This window comes from Zea mays, chromosome 6 (genome assembly GCF_902167145.1).
Source record: "Zea mays cultivar B73 chromosome 6, Zm-B73-REFERENCE-NAM-5.0, whole genome shotgun sequence".
In the NCBI taxonomy this organism is placed as follows: domain Eukaryota; kingdom Viridiplantae; phylum Streptophyta; class Magnoliopsida; order Poales; family Poaceae; genus Zea; species Zea mays.
Window position 1 is genome coordinate 83,200,781 of NC_050101.1, and position 18,684 is coordinate 83,219,464.

At 46.0% G+C, this 18,684-nt stretch overlaps 3 protein-coding genes across 5 annotated transcripts in view; all 3 read left to right on the plus strand.

The window, feature by feature from the left end:
• LOC100283133 (uncharacterized) overlaps positions 1-5,828 on the plus strand; it is a 30,478-nt gene extending 24,650 nt beyond the window's left edge. Inside the window, exons 2-6 of one of the 3 annotated variants that reach the window (XM_035959614.1) lie at positions 2,683-2,753; positions 2,831-3,053; positions 3,653-3,748; positions 3,839-4,007; positions 5,211-5,660. In XM_035959614.1, the coding sequence (XP_035815507.1) occupies positions 3,683-3,748; positions 3,839-4,007; positions 5,211-5,407 (432 nt within the window). In that variant the 5' untranslated portion in view covers positions 2,683-2,753; positions 2,831-3,053; positions 3,653-3,682 and the 3' untranslated portion in view covers positions 5,408-5,660. Of the gene's footprint in view, positions 1-2,682; positions 2,754-2,830; positions 3,054-3,652; positions 3,749-3,838; positions 4,008-5,210 lie in introns of all 3 variants that reach the window. The other 2 variants (XM_035959613.1, NM_001294273.1) reach the window with 2 other exon arrangements.
• A 1,738-nt stretch (positions 5,829-7,566) lies between these two features.
• LOC100217110 (uncharacterized) lies at positions 7,567-13,101 on the plus strand. The gene is made up of 10 exons (NM_001143479.1): positions 7,567-7,907; positions 8,130-8,192; positions 9,723-9,801; positions 9,952-10,083; positions 10,675-10,753; positions 10,907-10,952; positions 11,327-11,433; positions 11,516-11,585; positions 12,254-12,336; positions 12,856-13,101. The coding sequence occupies exons 1-10, from the start codon at positions 7,686-7,688 to the stop codon at positions 12,884-12,886; spliced, it is 912 nt and encodes a 303-aa protein (NP_001136951.1). The 5' UTR covers positions 7,567-7,685; the 3' UTR covers positions 12,887-13,101.
• Positions 13,102-13,962: 861 nt separating this feature from the next.
• Positions 13,963-15,752, plus strand: LOC100191750 (transferase). Its single transcript, NM_001137177.1, has one exon. It carries the CDS (start codon positions 14,047-14,049, stop codon positions 15,460-15,462), a length of 1,416 nt encoding a protein of 471 aa, NP_001130649.1. The 5' UTR covers positions 13,963-14,046; the 3' UTR covers positions 15,463-15,752.
• Positions 15,753-18,684: the final 2,932 nt, after the last annotated feature.

Consider the following 18,684-nt stretch of genomic DNA (forward strand, 5'->3'; position numbering starts at 1 on the left):
TCCCCAAAATGGCAAGGCTGAACGCATCATCCGCACACTCAACAATTCCATTCGCACCATGCTTCTACATGCCTCCCTACCACCCACATATTGGGCCGAGGGACTCCTGACAGCCTGCTACCTCCATAATAGGCGCCCATCCTCCTCTATTCAGCATGAAATTCCCTATACTCGTCTGCATAATCAACCACCAACTTATAGCCATCTGCGTGTTTTTGGGTCTCTCTGTTACCCCAACATGCAAGCAACCTCTAAACATAAGCTCGCCCCTCGCTCCACGGCATGCATCTTCCTAGAATATCCTAGCTCACACAAAGGTTACCGCTGTCTCGACCTATCAACCCGTCGCATCATCATCTCTCGCCATGTCACATTCGACGAGACCACCTTTCCCTTTGCAGCCACCTCAGACGTCTCGTCCTCTGCTTCCCTAGAATTCCTCCTCGACGACGATATGGTTTCGGTGCCCTGTCCTACTGTTGTTGCAGGTGGGACTCCATCCTCGACGCACGTGGTTGCTCCATCCCACTCGGATGTTGAGCAACCGCCCCCAGACGTTGCAGCCTCACATGACTCGCCTTCTGCGACACCGGGCGGGCGTGGTCCCGTGCCCCCGCCTGGACCCGACGTGGTTCCCTTCCCACGAGTCTACGTCCGTCGTTCCCGTACGACGTCTACGTCCGAGCCGGCAGCTGTCCCAGCAGCCCCTATGACTTCATCGCCTCCGCCGTCGCCGCGCGTCACTCGCACCATGACGGGTGCCATTCCTCGTGTCTGCTATGAGGGGCTGGCGGCCACGACGTCACCCTCACCATCGCCGCTCCCGACGAACTACCGCAGCGCGCTGGCCGACGCCAACTGGCGTGCCGCGATGATGGATGAATATCAGGCCCTCGTCGACAACAACACCTGGGAGCTTGTTCCGCGCCCCCCGGAGCCAACGTCGTAACGGGGAAGTGGATCTTCCGGCACAAGTTCCATGCCGATGGGTCCCTTGCTCGCCACAAGGCTCGCTGGGTTGTCCGTGGCTTCTCCCAGCGCGAGGGCGTTGACTACGACGAGACCTTCAGCCCGGTTGTCAAACCGGCTACCATACGGTCTGTACTCAGCATCGCTGCATCCCGCGCCTGGCCCATTCATCAACTGGACGTGAAGAACGCCTTTCTTCACGGCCACCTCGAGGAGACCGTCTACTGCCAACAGCCGCCAGGATTCGTCGACCCTGGCGCTCCAGATCACGTCTGCCATCTGCAGAAGTCCTTGTATGGCCTGAAGCAGGCCCCGCGGGCATGGTACCAGCGCTTCGCCACCTTCGTCCGGCACCTCGGCTTCGTCGCCTCCATCTCCGATACGTCTCTTTTCGTTCTACGAGAGGGGACAAGTCTCGCCTACCTACTGTTGTACGTCGACGACATCATCCTCACCGCCTCGTCGTCGGCCCTGCTACAACACATTATGACTCGGTTGAGCTCCGAGTTTTCCATGACGGATCTTGGCGCCCTCCACCACTTCCTCGGCATCGCTGTCACGCGCTCCTCCGATGGTCTCTTCCTCTCCCAGCGACAGTACGCGGTCGAGCTTCTTCAGCGCGCAGGCATGGCTGAGTGTCATCCGACATCGACACCTGTTGACACTCACGCCAAGCTATCCGCGACCGACGGGGATCTACTGTCAGAGAAGGATGCATCAGAGTACAGGAGCTTAGCGGGGGCTCTCCAGTACCTGACGTTGACTCGTCCTGATCTGGCATATGCTGTTCAGCAGGTGTGCCTCTTCATGCACGCCCCGCGCGAGCCTCACCGTGCGCTGGTCAAGCGCATCTTACGCTTCGTCCAGGGGACTCTCTCCTCGGGTCTTCACATTGGCACCGGGTCTATCACCAAGCTGACTGCCTACTCTGACGCCGACTGGGCAGGCCGCCCAGACTCTCGACGATCCACCTCTGGCTTCTGTGTCTATCTCGGCGACAATCTAGTTTCATGGTCCTCCAAGCGCCAGACCACGGTGTCCCGCTCTAGCGCCGAGGCCGAGTATCGGGCTGTGGCTCACGTTGTGGCTGAGTGCTGCTGGCTTCGACAGTTACTCCAGGAGCTACACATCCAGCTGCCTTCTGCCACAGTTGTCTTCTGCGACAATGTCAGCGCCGTCTACATGACGGCCAACCCCGTCCACCACAAGCGAACGAAGCACATCGAGATCGACATTCACTTCGTCCGCGAAAAGGTGGCCCTTGGTGAAATTCGGGTTCTCCATGTGCCCTCCTCTCACCAGTTCGCCGACATCATGACTAAAGGGCTTCCGACAGCACTCTTTCGAGAATTTCGATCCAGTCTTTGCGTCCGGGAGCCTCCCGCTGCGACTGCGGGCGGGTGTTAGGCAATAGAATATGCCATCTGTGGATATCCTAGCTGCTATAGATAGCAGATGTAAATCAGGGATAGAATCCTAGCTGCTATAGATAGTAGATGTAAATCAGGGATTAGTTGCTAGATATAGCAGATGTAAATCAGGGATAAATCAGGGGAATTATCCCTGCCTTGTAAAGCAGGCCAGCCAGCTCTATATAATAGAAGGTGCCCCCCTCTCATTGAGGTGTGGCCAATTGCCCTCAACCCTGTTTCTCTACAATCACTTTCTCCGGACGCTGAGAATCCTTATAATTGAGAATATTGTCATTTTTAGATGAATCAAATGTTGCAGAAGAAGATATATGGCCTGATTGGTTGCCCGCATATAGTCGAACCAGGCTCACGGTATGCAACTGCGATGTGTTTGGTTGCACGGCCAGGATCATGCTACTTATCGTTTGTTTGGTTTGCTACATGTATAGGTGAGCCTGATTCTCGTGGTGGCAGAAAAGGCCTCAGGCTAGGATCTAGAGATGCGACCAAAATCAATGTATCTTCAGAGCCAGGCCCAGGCTGTCGCGGTGTACAGCTGGGCTCTCGCTAGCCTGGTTAGCACGACCAGGTTGCCCAGGTGCGGGCAACCAATCAGGTCCATAGTATATGTGTACTCCCTTCGGTGTCATATTATTTGTCCTTTTGGATAAGGTTCGAGTTAAACTTATAAAATTCTAACTACAAATAACTGTTTTATTATTTAGTTTTGAAACCTAATATTCATATGCACCGATTTGTCTTTAAAAGTACTTTTATAAAATATAAATGTATTAAGAGTTTATTTGGAGATCGTGTCGTTGTCCTAAACGACAAATAATAGGACACCGGACGGGGTATGCTTTTATCTTTGTTAGGATAATAAAATAATTCACAAATTCAGTGACATAGTTGCTTAGATACCGGAGGTTCTTTATAAACAAAAGAAACATTGGTTTGTAAGCACATTAATTTACTGGTCAATGACCAAATCGAATCACTGGACATGAACTGGAGGACCAGTTATGCATTTTGCTGCATATTAGGGCAAGATGTTATGTAATGTGAACATTGGGCACTGATACTAATTAACATTTTGAGTGCTTGTTGTTCATATATCTTATTAAAGTTCAAACCAGAGGGAATTTCCCCCCAGAAAATATTCATTCAGAAAAGTTGAACTGTTTAAACGCCTACGAGAATTGTTCTTTGCTAGTTGTCTGTTACTGTTACATTTATCAAGTATTTACATGGCTGTGGATATTTCTCTGCAGCTGATATAGGGCATTTACCCTTTTGTGACTATGGCACTAGCGGCTATCTATAACCTTTTCATCATTAACAAATCAGGCGGCCTTATATACTACAAGGTATGTTTCTGGGATCCCTTATCTCTTCTTTATTGAGATCTTCTAGACCTCGAGCTGTAAACCATGTCATCTGCCTGCATATCTCTCCAGGACTATGGTTCAGCAGGGAGGATGGATACCAATGACAGTCTAAGATTAGCAAGTCTGTGGCATTCGATGCATGCTATCTCCCAGCAACTCTCCCCTACCCCTGGCTGTACTGGCATTGATCTCTTACAAGCTCATAACTTTGATCTCCATTGCTTTCAATCCCTCACAGGTATGTTATCTGCTTAACAGTTCAGCTAATGCATATTTGGGGTGTGTGGGTACACACACAGAATTAGTTTAAGTGTTACAAGCTCTGACTTAAGTATACTGTAGGTTCGTAAACTTGGATAATTTTTTTCTCATTGATATTGCATACAGCACCAAAGAATGTGGTTTTTGTGCTGACCACTACATGTGTGGGAATACTTCCATTATCTGCTATTACTTTGCCCGGTGCTAAGTAGCAGTGTTTTTAGCTCAGGAATGGTAAGATTTTTGTAGCATGTGTGATTTTTGTAGGCAGTGAGGGTTTGAATGCTTAGGGCTAGTTTGGCATCACCATTTTTCCAAGGGACCATTTTCCCAAGGAAAATTAGTTCATTTTCCCTTAAGAAAATGGAAATCTTTAGGAAAAATAGAGTTGCCAAATTAGCCCTTATGATAGAAAATGGAGACTTTAAAACCTGTCACAGTTCATTGCAAAACAATTTTGTTGGAGCATGGATAATTTGATTCGAATCATTATGCAGCTGAAATATATCTTTGGGGGTAGAGTTATAACTTATGCGGTTATCTTTTGGTTGTTTGAGATTGTGGCCTATAACCATTGAATAATAATAAGAGCATCTCCAATAGTTATGTAAACAACTCCCTAAATATGAATTTAAAAAGTTTTCGGAGAAAACTCTTCTCCAACAGTTATGTAAAGCAGGTCCTTCAATTTACAAACTCCCTACAAAATCCAATTTCATCCTTACATTTATGAACCTCGTTGGGACTCCCTAAATCAATGTTGGTTCTAAATCCATCATGAAAACCATATTTCGGCCACCGTTTTGTGTCGTCCTACCGTCCTATTGACCACAAATCTATATTTAGTGTCATGTGTTGTCTTCATGCCGTCGCCGCAACCTTCTGGTCTTTTATCGACAACTTCGACCTTTTAAGACATTATGGAAGGTTGTTGATGTGCTAGCTCAATTTAAAATAGAAACCATGCTCACTTTTTTGTTGACATGAACAATTTTAAAAATTAGCAACTAATAAATAGAGAACTGTTGGAGCACACACATTTTTCTACTCCTTAAAGTGATTTAGCAACTTCTTAAATCTATAATTTAGGGTGCTAAATTTACATAACTATTGGAGCTGCTCTAAGTCACCCAAACTGGTCTGTTTCACATGTATATTCTGATTGCCTCGCTTGCTTCAGGGACAAAATTTTTCGTTGTATGCGAAACTGGAGCTCCAAACATGGAAATGCTGCTGAAAGTGATTTATGAGCTGTACACGGACTTCGTTTTGAAGAATCCGTTCTATGAGATGGAGATGCCGATCCGGTGTGAGCTGTTTGATCACAACCTGGCTCAGATGATCCAGAAGGACCGTGTTGCGCTTCTGGGTCGGTGAATCTTGAAAACTCATGGTCTCAGCCCTTGAAAACCCTACTTTTCCGTTTTCGACGCTTGGACTTGCTCTGCTGGAACCCTAAATTCTACCTTGCGGCACTGCTGTGCTGTGCATAACCGATAACTTGAATAGTGTGTTGCTCGCTTGTAATCTTCTTGCGGTGTGATGAAATGTAGAGCTTTGCGGGCATAAATGCCGCTGCAAATAGTAACAACATGGAAGCAGCTTTTGTTCTTGCATGTTTTCCCTGCAATGAGCTTGAGCAGCTAGATGAGGGCTGGTTTGGTGGAAGTGGAATTGAAGGGGATCCATAGAGAGGAATTTCCTTGCTATTTTTGAATAGCAAGTGAATTTCTCCCATAGATCCCTTCAATTCCATTTTACCAAATTGGTTATCAGTGATTTTTCAATGCCCTTTTACCAAATTGGTTATCAGTGATTTGGTGTTCCTCGTTGTTGGGGATCATTGTTCGGGTGACAGATGGTCAATGTTCTGTCGACTGTTGTAGGACCACCGGTGCCATGGCACCAGCCTTCGGGCCTGATTGGTTCAGCTTTTTTCTGACCAGCTTTTCTGAAAATCTGGTTGTGGGGAGAATCTGAGTATCATTACGATTACATGTGGAGGAAGATAAAGTTGTTTATAGGGCTAAGGATCTAGAAAGTGACAGATTCCTACTATTACAACGACTCAATCGATTATGTGTTTATGTTGATTTTGGATGGTTTTTGCCCCAACGAATTTTATAGAAGCTGGCTGAAAAGCTGAGCGTTTGGCAGTCCGCAGCAGCTTTTGGCTTTTGAAAGATGGAACAGTCAGTACTGTTTGTAATGATCCATCTCAAGCTACGGACAAATTCAATGCGAATGAAATCGTTGTTATCGCATTCAAATGCTTCTGAGTTCTGACAATCTGACCTAGTAATAGCACTAAAACTTTGCATACCCTATTATACAATATAGCTAGCGATATGTTTAGAACGTATGAATTTTATACCCCTCCGTCTCAAAGTATAATTTATAATTTGTTTTAGGTAAAACATATATTTATTAATTACGTACGAATATAGTTTATACGTTTGTCTATATTTGTTATCATTAATTTAAGGGAAATTTGGATCCATACCATTAAAAGATCACCACTTTGGATCTATACCATTACTATCTCACTTACATGTGGGTCCTAATGAGTCAATGACATGTGGGGTCCATGGTATATATCTAAAGTTTGGATCTTTTAATGGTATAGATCCAATTGTTCCTTAATTTAAATGTTGAAAAATAGCTAACGATATGTTTAGAATGTAGGAATTTTACGGGAACCCTGTATGAATTTTATAGCAGTTCAATTTTATCGAGCGAAAAAACACAGTAACGACAACATTTTTCCCACCAGTTCCAAGTAGACGCAGTTGCAATTTGGTTCTATCTGGAGCAGAACCTCTATCTATTATTTTAAACTTCTTTTCTACAATTATTAAACAATATTATCTATAAGTTCCGTGTCTCTTAGTTGAGTCGAGAGACTGTCTAACTCCGGTGCCAAATGCCCAAATCGACAAGCACACTTGGCCCATGCTAGAGCTAGACGCAGCAGTCACAGTTAGGAATGGCAATGGGAACTACCCTACTACCCTGTCGGGTTTTAGCTCTTCGTTCTCGTTCCTGTGATGATTTTTTTATACCGGAATCTCCACAAACGCTTGTGGAGGAATTTTTTCTCCATCCCTGATCCCTGTGAGATAAATCCTATTGGGATCTTGTCTTCGCTTAAATTATAATTAAGACGCACTTCATATATTATTAATATAAAAACATGTCACTTATACTGTGTCAGATGTAAGAAACATTATATGTACATTAAAATAAATATATTTGTATAATACGGGATCTCTTAACAATATAATTATTTATTTTTATAATTAATTATTATATGGAAATATCGTCACATCTAACTTTAATGAGTCCATGAAAAACAGGGTAGAGAATGTTTCTACGTCTCTGTTTCCGCTTAGTCATCGAGAGATAATTTTTCTGTGTTTACATTTTTTTCAAGAAACTTCCCTATTCATATTCCTGTGGAGAACTTCCCGTCGGGGAGTCGGAGATGGTCACCTCTAGTCACGTTCAAAGCGACACGCGCACCGGTCCTGGAGGCAGCAGTGAACCGGGCAGAGGAAGAGAGAGAGAGAAGTAGGGAACGCCCACCGCGGCGCCGCCGACGCCACACCCGGCCGAGCCGAAACCGAGACTGCATCCTCCTTCGCGGCGCGCCGAGATGAGCGGCATGAGCCTCTCCCATCGTCTCCCTCCCGCCGCGGCGGCGGTGGACCCCTACTACGTGTATGCGGCGCACCCGGACCCACAGCGGCAGGGCGTGCTCACGCTCTTCGTCGCGGGGCTCCCCGACGACGTGAAGCCCCGCGAGATCCACAACCTCTTCTCCCACCGCCCCGCCTTCGATCACTGCCTCCTCGAGTACACCGGCCGTGGCAACCAGGTCCGTCTCCCTCCGCCTATCCCCCGTGCTACTCCGCTAGACTAAACCCACCATCTTTCTGTCTCTTCTGTGAGGCCGTCTAAGATTTAAGTGTAGTTTAGAGCGCAACCCGGATTGATGTAGCGATGGGAGAAGATAGACTGCTGCAAATACTGCCTCTGTATGGATATGTACATCGATGCAATGATGTTGTTTACTGAATTTTTTATTCTTATGCCACAGGCGGTTGCTTTTGTGACGTTCTTCACCCATGAGGCGGCCCTGTCGGCAATGAGTTCCCTAAATGTGAGCCAAACGACCATGCTGTATACCTGTACTGTAGCTGCTCCATAACTGTCAACAATGAAGTTGGTTGTCTTCAACCTTGTTACTAGTGCTGTAGAGATAGGGGACAATAATAACCTAATTCTTTCTGCATTTCTATCTGCTCTATACTCTACAACATGACCCGGATGGTGATGTGGATAAATAACTGAATTCTCTTGTAAATCTAAGGAGTGCAGGCTTGGTGCAGTGTGAGAGCTGTCTCACCGAGTCACCGGCACTGGGTCTGCCCTTTTTCTCTTGTGAATCTAGCCAAACCACCTTATCTAATTCTGTGCTCATTGTTATGCATTATGTGAACCAACACATGATCCACCTGAGTAGAAATTTGAGTACTGAAGTTTACTAAGCTGAACAATTAGCACGTTAGCAATACCGAGGCATCACTGGACGCTTTGTGGACTCTAGTTCATGTCACTGACTCCTTAGAATTAGATAGACTTACTATTCACCCTGCGAGATGTAAATAATGAAACATTGTACCATGGTTTTTAAGGCGGTAAGGTGAGATAAGGCGTTGGACCACCGCCTAGATGTGTAGGTGATGCCTTATCAACCTGAGAATCAGCAAAACAGCCCCATGGAGGAGGAAGAAAAAGAAAAAAAGGAAAAGAAAAAAGGAGAAGGAAGGGGTAGGAGGCCTAGCCCACCAGTCTGCCCATATAATCCTTCCTCTAGCAACCCTAGGTTGCCTTTCTCCCCCACCATTCAGCTGCTGCTGCCCCCGATTTCGCCGCCGCCACCTCAGATTCGCCGCCGCCGACAATTCGGATGCTGCCGCCAACGATTCAGATGTCGCCGCCCCCGATTCAGCCTCCGTCGCCCTGGATTTGGCCTCCCTGCTCCCGATTCGGCACTGCTGCCCCGAAACGGCGCCGCCCCTTCCCCTCTGCCCTATGCCCTCTTGCTGATTCTTACCTAGTCGACGGGGACACCTTGGATCTTTTGGGCGCCTGGACGCCTAGGCGACGCCTTTAAAACAATGCATTGTACAGATCACAGCTACATGGTCAGAGGAACTTCAAAGCTACTGTTGTTATCATATTCGCCACTTAAGCATACTATAATGTATTATTCTGTCTTAGTATTGTGCGGCTCTAGCACCTTCAATTTAATCGCTGCATTGCTCATTATTTGAATCCACATCTTGTGTAACATCTGTAATCAGTTAGATTGTCCAAAATCATACCCATATATTTCTTGGCCACATACTAGTAGTGTGGGAGTTGATACAAATTCTATGAGAAAACATCTGGCTACACAGAGCGAAAAACCAACTCGGAGTTTTAGAAATGCTAACTAAAAGAATGTCTATGTTTGTCAAACCTAACCAACAAGCAAACTTTTATTTATAGCATGTAAATCGCAAGTTTAATGTATGCACTAGTAGATAGAAATTAGCCTACAAATTCATAACTTTGTTACTTTCTAGCTATATTTATTAAGTATTGAGTGCTATTGTCACTGGTCTAATATTTTTATCCATTTCAGGGAACAATTTTTGATCCGGAGAGTGGCGACCGTTTGCACATTGAGCTAGCTAAATCAACTTCACGCAGACCTCGTGGAGGTGCCTTAAATGCCATTACAAACTTTATTATTAGATTTTCCTGCCTGTTTGATCGTTATTTAATGTTTGCATGCTACCATACTAATTATTTATTTAATGTATCATGCAACCATGTCGATTCTAATCATTTGATGGTAATTTTTACCTTAGGTGTCGAAGGCTACCGAGTTATTGACAAACGGGCTAACAAAACAGAAGGAAATGCTGACCATGAAAACGTTGGTGATGAAGATGATGACGAAGTATGGGGGGAAGATGAGGATGGAGGCAATGACAATAATGGTCAGCTTTATTACTTGATATATTTATGAATCACCTTCTTGTTTTTGTTAAATGAGGTTACATGAAATGGCGCTTATGTGGTAGAAACCCAGTCGCAACATTCTAATCTTGTTAATAGGGCACTGGGAAATCTTAATAATGCATATATACAACTATCCAATCACAATGATGCGATTAAACTCTGAAACTTTGTTGCTTTATGGTATGGTAATGAAAATATGAAATTCAGGCATACCTTCTTTTCAGAAAATATATAAATCTAGCCCATTGATACATAAACATGGCTGCAACTATCTGTAGTTTTTTAATTTAAACCCACTTTGTATTTTCCTTTTTCCTTTCTCCTATTGCAGTTTCGGTTTGTTGATGACTTTGATGAAACCTCATCCATTGTTTTTTATTATGAAAATTTCCATGTTGATTAAACATTGTAACTAGGACTGAATTAGGATTGACATAGCACCTAATTAGGGGGTAGCAACTTTCTCACTCATTTAATGAAACAAATGTAGTCTAGGTTTTCTAATGGCACTATAACTACTTCATAGCATAAACCTCACCTGCACATTTTTGTTGGCACCAAACGTGTAGGTGATGGAGGATCAGATGAGCCATCGGGCACAGAAAATGAAAATCCCAGTGATAAGAATGAATTGCCTACGGATCAGAGGTTGGCACACAATTCATGTTACAAATAGCTGGAGACGATGCCCTTTCTTTATCTTTTATCTTAATAAAATATCAAAGCATCTTTTCTTGTGTTATCAACTTTTCATGGGTCTTCTAGTGGTTTATCACGAATAACATTTCTTTTAATGGGCAGTGATCAACCAGGGCACAAGCAGCAGAATGGGCAATCTCTCTCAAATGTGAGTTTATTGTTATGGTTTCACTTCATGTATTTATACCTACATCATAGTTGTAATAACTAATGACAGCACACACTGTTGCAAGCCTATGAAACATTGTAAGTAGCTGCCAATTTTTCATTAGATTGTTACTTGAACGACATGCATTTGTGCATTGTGCTGGTAGGGGCTACTAATTTTAATAATACCTAGAGGACCCTTGCCAAACTATTCTTGAAATGGGATATATCTGCATGTCTTGTCTCAATAATCATCTAGTATCTTGACTTACCCACCAATCAAACTAGTGGGCAGATTTTTTAGAAGTTTTTTGTTTCTTAGTTAAAGCTTGCTCGACATGTACAAAGCTTGATAATATGGCATGTTTGGTGTAGGAAGGACGAGACAAATCTTCAAGTGATATACCACCTTGCTCTACTATCTTCATTGCAAATTTGGGACATACATGCACAGAGGACGAACTCAAGGAAGTTTTATCCAAGTATGATGTGTGGATTCTTCTAATTTGCTTTTGAAGTGGATCCATAGTAATGAAACTGCTCATTGTTGTTCTATATTGTCAGGGAACCTGGATTTCATGTCCTTAAAATGCGTCGCCGTGGTGGAATGCCTGTAGCTTTTGCTGATTTTACGGTATACCTACCTATCTATACCTTTATCGATTTAACTAGTGACTTGAACTACTGCTGTTATGTGGTCTAAAAAGTAAAAAATGTTGTATCTTGAACTACTCCCAGTTAATGAAGTTTCTGAAGATCACTTAGTAAGTTTTAAGCCAATGCAAAATGCTAGTTCTATTAGCATGAATAAATAAGTGCAATATTTTTACAAGGCTAGAAGGAATGCAGTTTTTTAGGCCATTCTCAATGCAAGTTTCATGAGAGATTTTATTTTATTAATTAGTATGCCACATAGGATTTTTGATAACATGGCACTATTTATTATAAATTAGTCGAAACTAGTTTCATCACCATGAAACTATGCCAACCCGTGTCCAAGGTATTGGAAAGCGTGTGAGACCACCATTGAGAGCAATTTATTTCATTTCCATCTATTTCACCTATTCATATTGGTTATTTAGATGCAACGTTAAAGTCATATGTTAGTCTATGAAATTGTGTCATGAAACTCTTCATTGAGGGTATATTTCATCTTATTTTTGTTGACTTGGCAATATTGAAAATGGTGTGATGAAACTATCACCGAGAATGACCTTAGAGCGACGCATCATCATTTCAGCATAGTTTTTTTTATTTTTACTTTTTTACCAAGAGCCTGAGACAGGTGCTTGCAATCTGCAGGATATTGAATCGTCTACCGCTGCTATGAATAGACTCCAAGGCACTGTACTGGCATCTTCTGATAACGATGGATTGCACATTGAGTATCCTCAGAATTACTTGCTTTTGTTTCAATATTTCTGTTTGTTCGAGCATCCCCTTGAAACGACGTCAAATGGTCTAGTAAGTTTTATCGGAAAAGCCAGGAGTACCAAATGCATCTCTTAGTACAAGTTAGTTTCTCTTTTGGGTTTCGTAATCTCGTAGTACAAGTTAGTTTCTCCCTTTTGGGTTTCGAACAAAGTTGGGTTTATTGGTCTGCCATTTCCGTGGTGTTCACCTTGTGAGTTTTAAAGATCGTTTTGCATTTGCCATGATGAAATGTTACCCAAATGTTGGTTCCTCGCTTCAAAGATAAACGCAATTGTTTGATTTTGGGTAGGTTAGGCTCAACATGTCGTGTCCGGTATTTATGCAACTGAGGAGGCTAGAATCGCTGTCGCCGTTGTGCGTCACTGTTGAGAATTACTCCTGGCTTATCACAACGTGCTGTACAATTTATTCCATTGATTCGACATCAGGCGCTGTTATATGGCCTTGTTTCCTTTAACTCCAGCAAACAGGTACGCAAGGTCGAAGATGAGGAAAAGCTAAGTTGTTGGACTGCAAGGATTGGCAGTGTCATCTCCTGTCTGTCTTCCTGGAGGCTACCAGTAGGCATCCCTGCACACGTAGCTGCGTGTAGCTGCTTGCTAAGCGTGAGAATCCAGAACGGTGCTAATTGTCCTGTATGCCATTATACAATACTCCCTCTTTTAAATCATGAGATACTCTCTTCGTTTCAAATTCAAATTACAGCCCGTTTGGATAATTGGAATTGAATTCTATTCTAATAATAGTAATTTAGTCACATATCAATTAAGCTAATACGGTTTTATACAAAATATATTTATATATTATTATTAGTAAGATATTAGAAATATTTGTGTTATGTTTTACTAAAGACGAGTGAGCTGAAAAGCGTCCTGTAAATTGTAGAGTGAAAATATATTGTACTGATATATAAAATTATTTTTCATCCTCTATATAGGTTTATATCTAAACTTTAGAAAGTGACGGAATATTAAATTTCAAATTAAAGAGGTTACTTTATTAAATAAATTCTAATTTCTTAAGATCAAAACGCCTCATTATAAGATTTCTCGGCACTTCAAAGTACATATATCTAAAAAAACAAAAGAACCAAAAGTTCTTCTAATCTGAAATGGAGAGAGCATTTACTGGTACCGAGACATCCATTCTGGAATCTGCTATGATCAGCGATGATCTGTACGGCATCCTAGAGTTTCACATGGATCCAACACGGGACCAGAATTCATCAGATCTTTGCCTATGATCAAGAGAAGTCAAAACCAACAACTGTTTGGTCCTGACTACGTACCTTTCCGTCTTCTGATCGCCCGGTATTGTTTCCTTCTTTTGTTCTCGAAAGATTTATCGCCCGGTACTGTCGAACGGCTCAGAGGCGTACACGGAAGTGGTCGAACTCGCTGCAGGGTCCCGCACCCTGCGTAGAAGTCTTTTTTCCCAATGTATCCTCCATTCGACGCCGGGAACATGGTGCCGCCGCCTCCCGAGTCCCGCCGAACTGCCAAGCGCGAACGCTTCCCGTCCTCTTTAAAGCCAGGTGTCGTCCAGTCCAAGTGCTTGCTCCCAACCATTTCTGCGCGTGCGCCTCCACCGCCAGAACCCCGAAGAAGAGCATCCCCCTCCTTGGAGATTTTCAGTAACCGTTCCTGCTCGACGCCGACGGCATGCCGACCGAGCGCGTCGATGTCGCGGTCTCCTCACGGACGCTGCTGCGGGCGTCCGACCCGCCTCCGGACTTCCCCGCGGTGCTCCAGGCGTCCAACCTCGACCTCATCCTCGGTTCCTTCCACATCTACCTCATCGCCATGTACCCCGCCCCGGCCGCGGGCTTCCCCGCCGTGGTAGCTGCCGCGCGGGACGCCATGCCCGCTTTCCTCTCTCGCTTCTTCCCTTTCGCTGGCCGCGTCGTCGCCAACGCCGACACCGGCGTGCCCGAGATCGCGTGCGACAACACCGGCGCGGAGCTCGTGGTGGCGCGCGCTGGGGTGAGGCTCGCGGACGTCGACTTCGCGGACGCCGACCGCTCGCTGGGCCGCATCGCGGTGCCGTTCCAGCAGGACCTCGCGCTGTCGCTGCAGCTGGTGCGGTTCGCGTGCGGCGGGTTCGCGCTGTCGTGGGGGACCAACCACCTGCTCGTGGACGGCCACGGTCTGACGGCGCTGCCCAGCGCGTGGGCGGAGCTGCTCCGCACCGGCGGCCTCTCGTGGGAGCCTCACCACGAGCGGGCCTCGCTCTTCCGGCCGCGGGACCCGCCGCGGTACAGCGCGTCGCTGGACGCCGAGTTCACGCGGTACGCGCCGGCGGGCCTCCCGAACTCGCTCCTGACGGCCACGCTCGTGCGCCGCAACTACGTGGTGTCCGCCGCGGACGTGGACCGGCTCCGCGCCGCGGCCAGCACCCCCGCGCGCCGCGCCACGCGGCTCGAGGCGCTGTCGGCGCACGTGTGGAAGCTGCTCGCGGCGGCCGTGGGCGGGCTCGACGCGCACTGCCGCATGGCGTGGCTCGTGGACGGCAGGCCGCGCCTGGACGCCGCCAGGTACGACGGGGCCACCGTGCGGCGCTACCTCGGCAACGTGTTGACGTACGCGTCGCGGGAGGCGGCCGTGGAGGCCGTGTCGTCGTCCCCGCTGGCCGACGTGGCGGCCATGGCGGGCGCGGCCATCGCGGAGGTGTTCCGGTGGGAGCGGTACGAGGAGCTGGTGGACTGGATGGAGGTGCACAAGGGGGTGTTCCGGGAGGGCGGCAAGTGGACGGAGGTGGTGGGCACCGGCATGGGGAGCCCCGCGCTGGTGGTCTCTACGTTCGTGCCGTTCCGCGTGGAGGGGGACTTTGGGTTCGGCCGGCCGCGGTTGGTGTTTCCGTGGGTGCGCCCGGGGCGGCTGGGTTCCGCGGCCATGACGGTGTCACGGAGCCCGCGGGAGGACGGGTCGTGGCTCATCACCGCCAGGATGTGGCCGCGACTTGCCGACGCCGTGGACGCGGACCCGGACGCCGTGCTCAAGCCGGCCACCGCCGCGCGGCTCGGGTTCGGCGCGCCCGATCCGGCAGACGTGATGCAGCATGCTACCAGTCGCATGTGAGTCATAGAGTGGTTTGCCGTGCGCGAGCCGCGAGGCGAGCCGGTGGGCCTCAGCCCTCAGACTCAGGGTGGCACGGGCGGACAGAACAGCGCCCCTGTGGGCCTGCGTATGACATGGCGGCATGGCGCTGACGGGAGTTTCATGTGCGCCCATCGATCTGGTACAGTTTTGTACATTTTTTATCGGCACGATCCAAGAAAATATTTTGGACATTCACAGTAGCTCTCTCTCTCTTGACTGGAGATAACGAAGATGGTGGGACCGTGGGAGTAGCAGTGAGCGATTGAATCTGTTGGTGTCTTTTTGATCGTCAATCACTGCATGAAAACTGACGGCTCTGCTCGCTGCAGAGGCGTGGACGGTCCGCGAACTGGGACATAGCTAAGGGTTTCCTGCCTGACGACCAGACGGTCCGCGCGTGTGCAGGGACGGCGGAAGTCGCCGGCGGCACCTGGATATCGCTCTCGGGAGAGACCCCGTCGGGGAGGAGAGATCCTAGGTGTTGTCTAGACTCGGCAGGCCGACCTAGACTCCTCTAATCGACATAGAGTCGAAGAGAAGCAGAAAATTTGGGAATTAGAGGGCTAAACTAGAACTAGACTAGAACTACTTCTAAATGTACAAGAAATAAATGCGAGATAAATTGTTTATTGATTCGATTGATGATTTCAAATCGGCTGTATTCCTCTGTATTTATAGAGGAGGGGGCTGGACTCATTACAAACAAACTTCTCGAGATAATTTCGTGTATCTATCCAACAAAAGCAGCAAGAAACTTGGAACCCTAATCGGCTCGGCGCGCGCGCGGAACGTCCGGCCCAGGGCCGGACCGTCCGGCCGGTCCGGCCCTCTATTTGGTACTCAACATATGCCCCCTGTCTTTTGGTGGAGTTGAGCGAACCAAAAGCAACTAACTCGATGTGATCACATCGGTTTTCTTAAGCATCTTGCCACATACTAGGATGGTACTGCTTGAGGAAACGTCCATTCAAAGCCTTGGTCAAATCTTTGCCTTGCAATGTTTGCAGTAAATAGGCGTTACCAGATATTACTTGTGTTACTTTGTATGGACCCTCCCAGCTTGGCGATCACTTCCCAAACTTCTGGTCTTTGTTTCTTAGAGGCAAGATGGTCTTCCACACAAGGTCCCTACCTGAAATGATTTAGCTTTGACCTTCTTGTTGTAGACCTTGGCTACCATGATCTTGTCCTTTTCTATCTCTCCTAAGGCCGCCACTCTTTTATCGGTCACCTCATCAACACTGTCCATCATCAAATTATAATAATCACCAACAGTTAAGTCATTTTGCCTGGCGATCCTGACAGCATTCAAACTTATCTCCACGGGTAAAACTGCTTCCTGCCCATAGACAAGCTCAAATGGAGAAACTTTAGTAGCACAGTGTTTAGATATTCTGTGAGCCCACAAAGCTTCGGACAAAATCTTGTGCCAATACTTAGGATTATTATATATCTTCTTTTTTATCAAGTTAGTCAATGTTTTATTACTAGACTCGACCTGTCCATTGGCCTGAGCATAATACGGAGATGAATTGAGCAATTTAATTATATATTATTCAGCAAACTCACATAACTCTTTTGACATAAAAGAAGCCCCTTGATCTGTAGTCAAGGTCTGGGGAATGCTGAATCTATGAATAATATGTTCGGTTATGAACTCAATTACCTCCCTGTGTGTCATGTTCTTCAGAGCAACGACTTCGGTCCATTTGGTAAAGTAGTCAGTGGCAACTAACACGAACCGATGCCCCTTTGATGATGAATGATGAATTTCTCCTATAAAGTCTAATCCCCATCATCTGAAAGGCCAAGGCTTGATAATAGGATGTAATTCGGCTGCAGGGACCAACTGTAAGTCGCCGAATTTTTGACATACTTGGCATCCTTTGTAGTACTTAAAACAATTAGCTATCATGTTAGACCAATAGAAGCCAGAACTTCGCAACAACCACTTCATCTTTGGAGGCAATTGATGGGTACCACAAATCTCTTCATGTACTTTGGTCATGGCTAATATAGCATCATCTGGGCCCAAGCACTTAAGCAGGACGTCGTTGACTGTTCGGTGGTAGAGTTCATCACTCATTAAAACATACTTGAAAGTTGTACGCTGAATGTTCTTATCCGTCCTAATATTGGGATTTCGTAAATAATTAATTATGAGTGTCCTCCAATCACTTGCATTGGCTTCATTATCAGCCGAATCAATTAGGAGAACTTTCCTGGCAACCCCGGACAGTCCGAAGTCTTCACTCGGACGGTCCACGACCTGGGGGATTGGCCCTGTACCCGTTATTAGATTTTCAGTGTTGTCAAATCTCCCTCGCTTTATCCGATAACCTGATGCATCTTGTGCTAAATTGTTTGCTCTGTGATTCTCAACTCTAGAGATGTGTCGAATACTGAATTCGTCAAAAGAATGAATTATGCCCCAACACTTTTCAAGGTAACTATTTAGAGTACCATCAAAACATTGATATTCTTCTAATACCAGTTGGACAGCCAGCTGAGAATCACCAAATGCCTTCACATGTTTTACTCCCATACAATTTAAAAGCTCTAAACCGAACAAAAAGGCCTCATATTCGGCTTGATTGTTAGTGCAATAAGTTTTCAATCGGCTAGAGAAGTCGAAGGAGACATTACTTGGTGAAACAAGCACGATACCAATTCCTTGCCCTTCATTGCAAACCGATCCATCAAAATATAAAGTCCAGGGAGTAACAGTGAGGTATGATATGTCTAGTTTATGAGTATCATTGATCCGATGTTCTACAATAAAATCTGCTACGACCTGGCCTTTCATAGATTTCAATGGTTCATAAGCCAAGTCATACTCTATAAGTGCATAAGCCCATTTACCAATCCTACCACTCATAATCAGGTTTTGCAACATGTATTTAATCACATCGGTTTGACTGGCAACGGCGCAATGACTAGACAGTAAATAACATCTACACTTGGTGCATGCATAAAATAGGCATAAGCATAACTTTTCGATAAAAGTGTACCTTGTTTCAGCATCCACCAGCCTCCGACTTAGGTAGGTCACCACATGCTCCTTTCCTCCAGTCACTTGCGTCAGAACAACCCCAATAACCTTATCTTCAGCTGCAATGTACAATCTAAACGGTACTCCTACTTGTGGTGCTTTTAATATGGGAGCCGAAGACAAATACTTTCTGATGAGATCAAACGCTT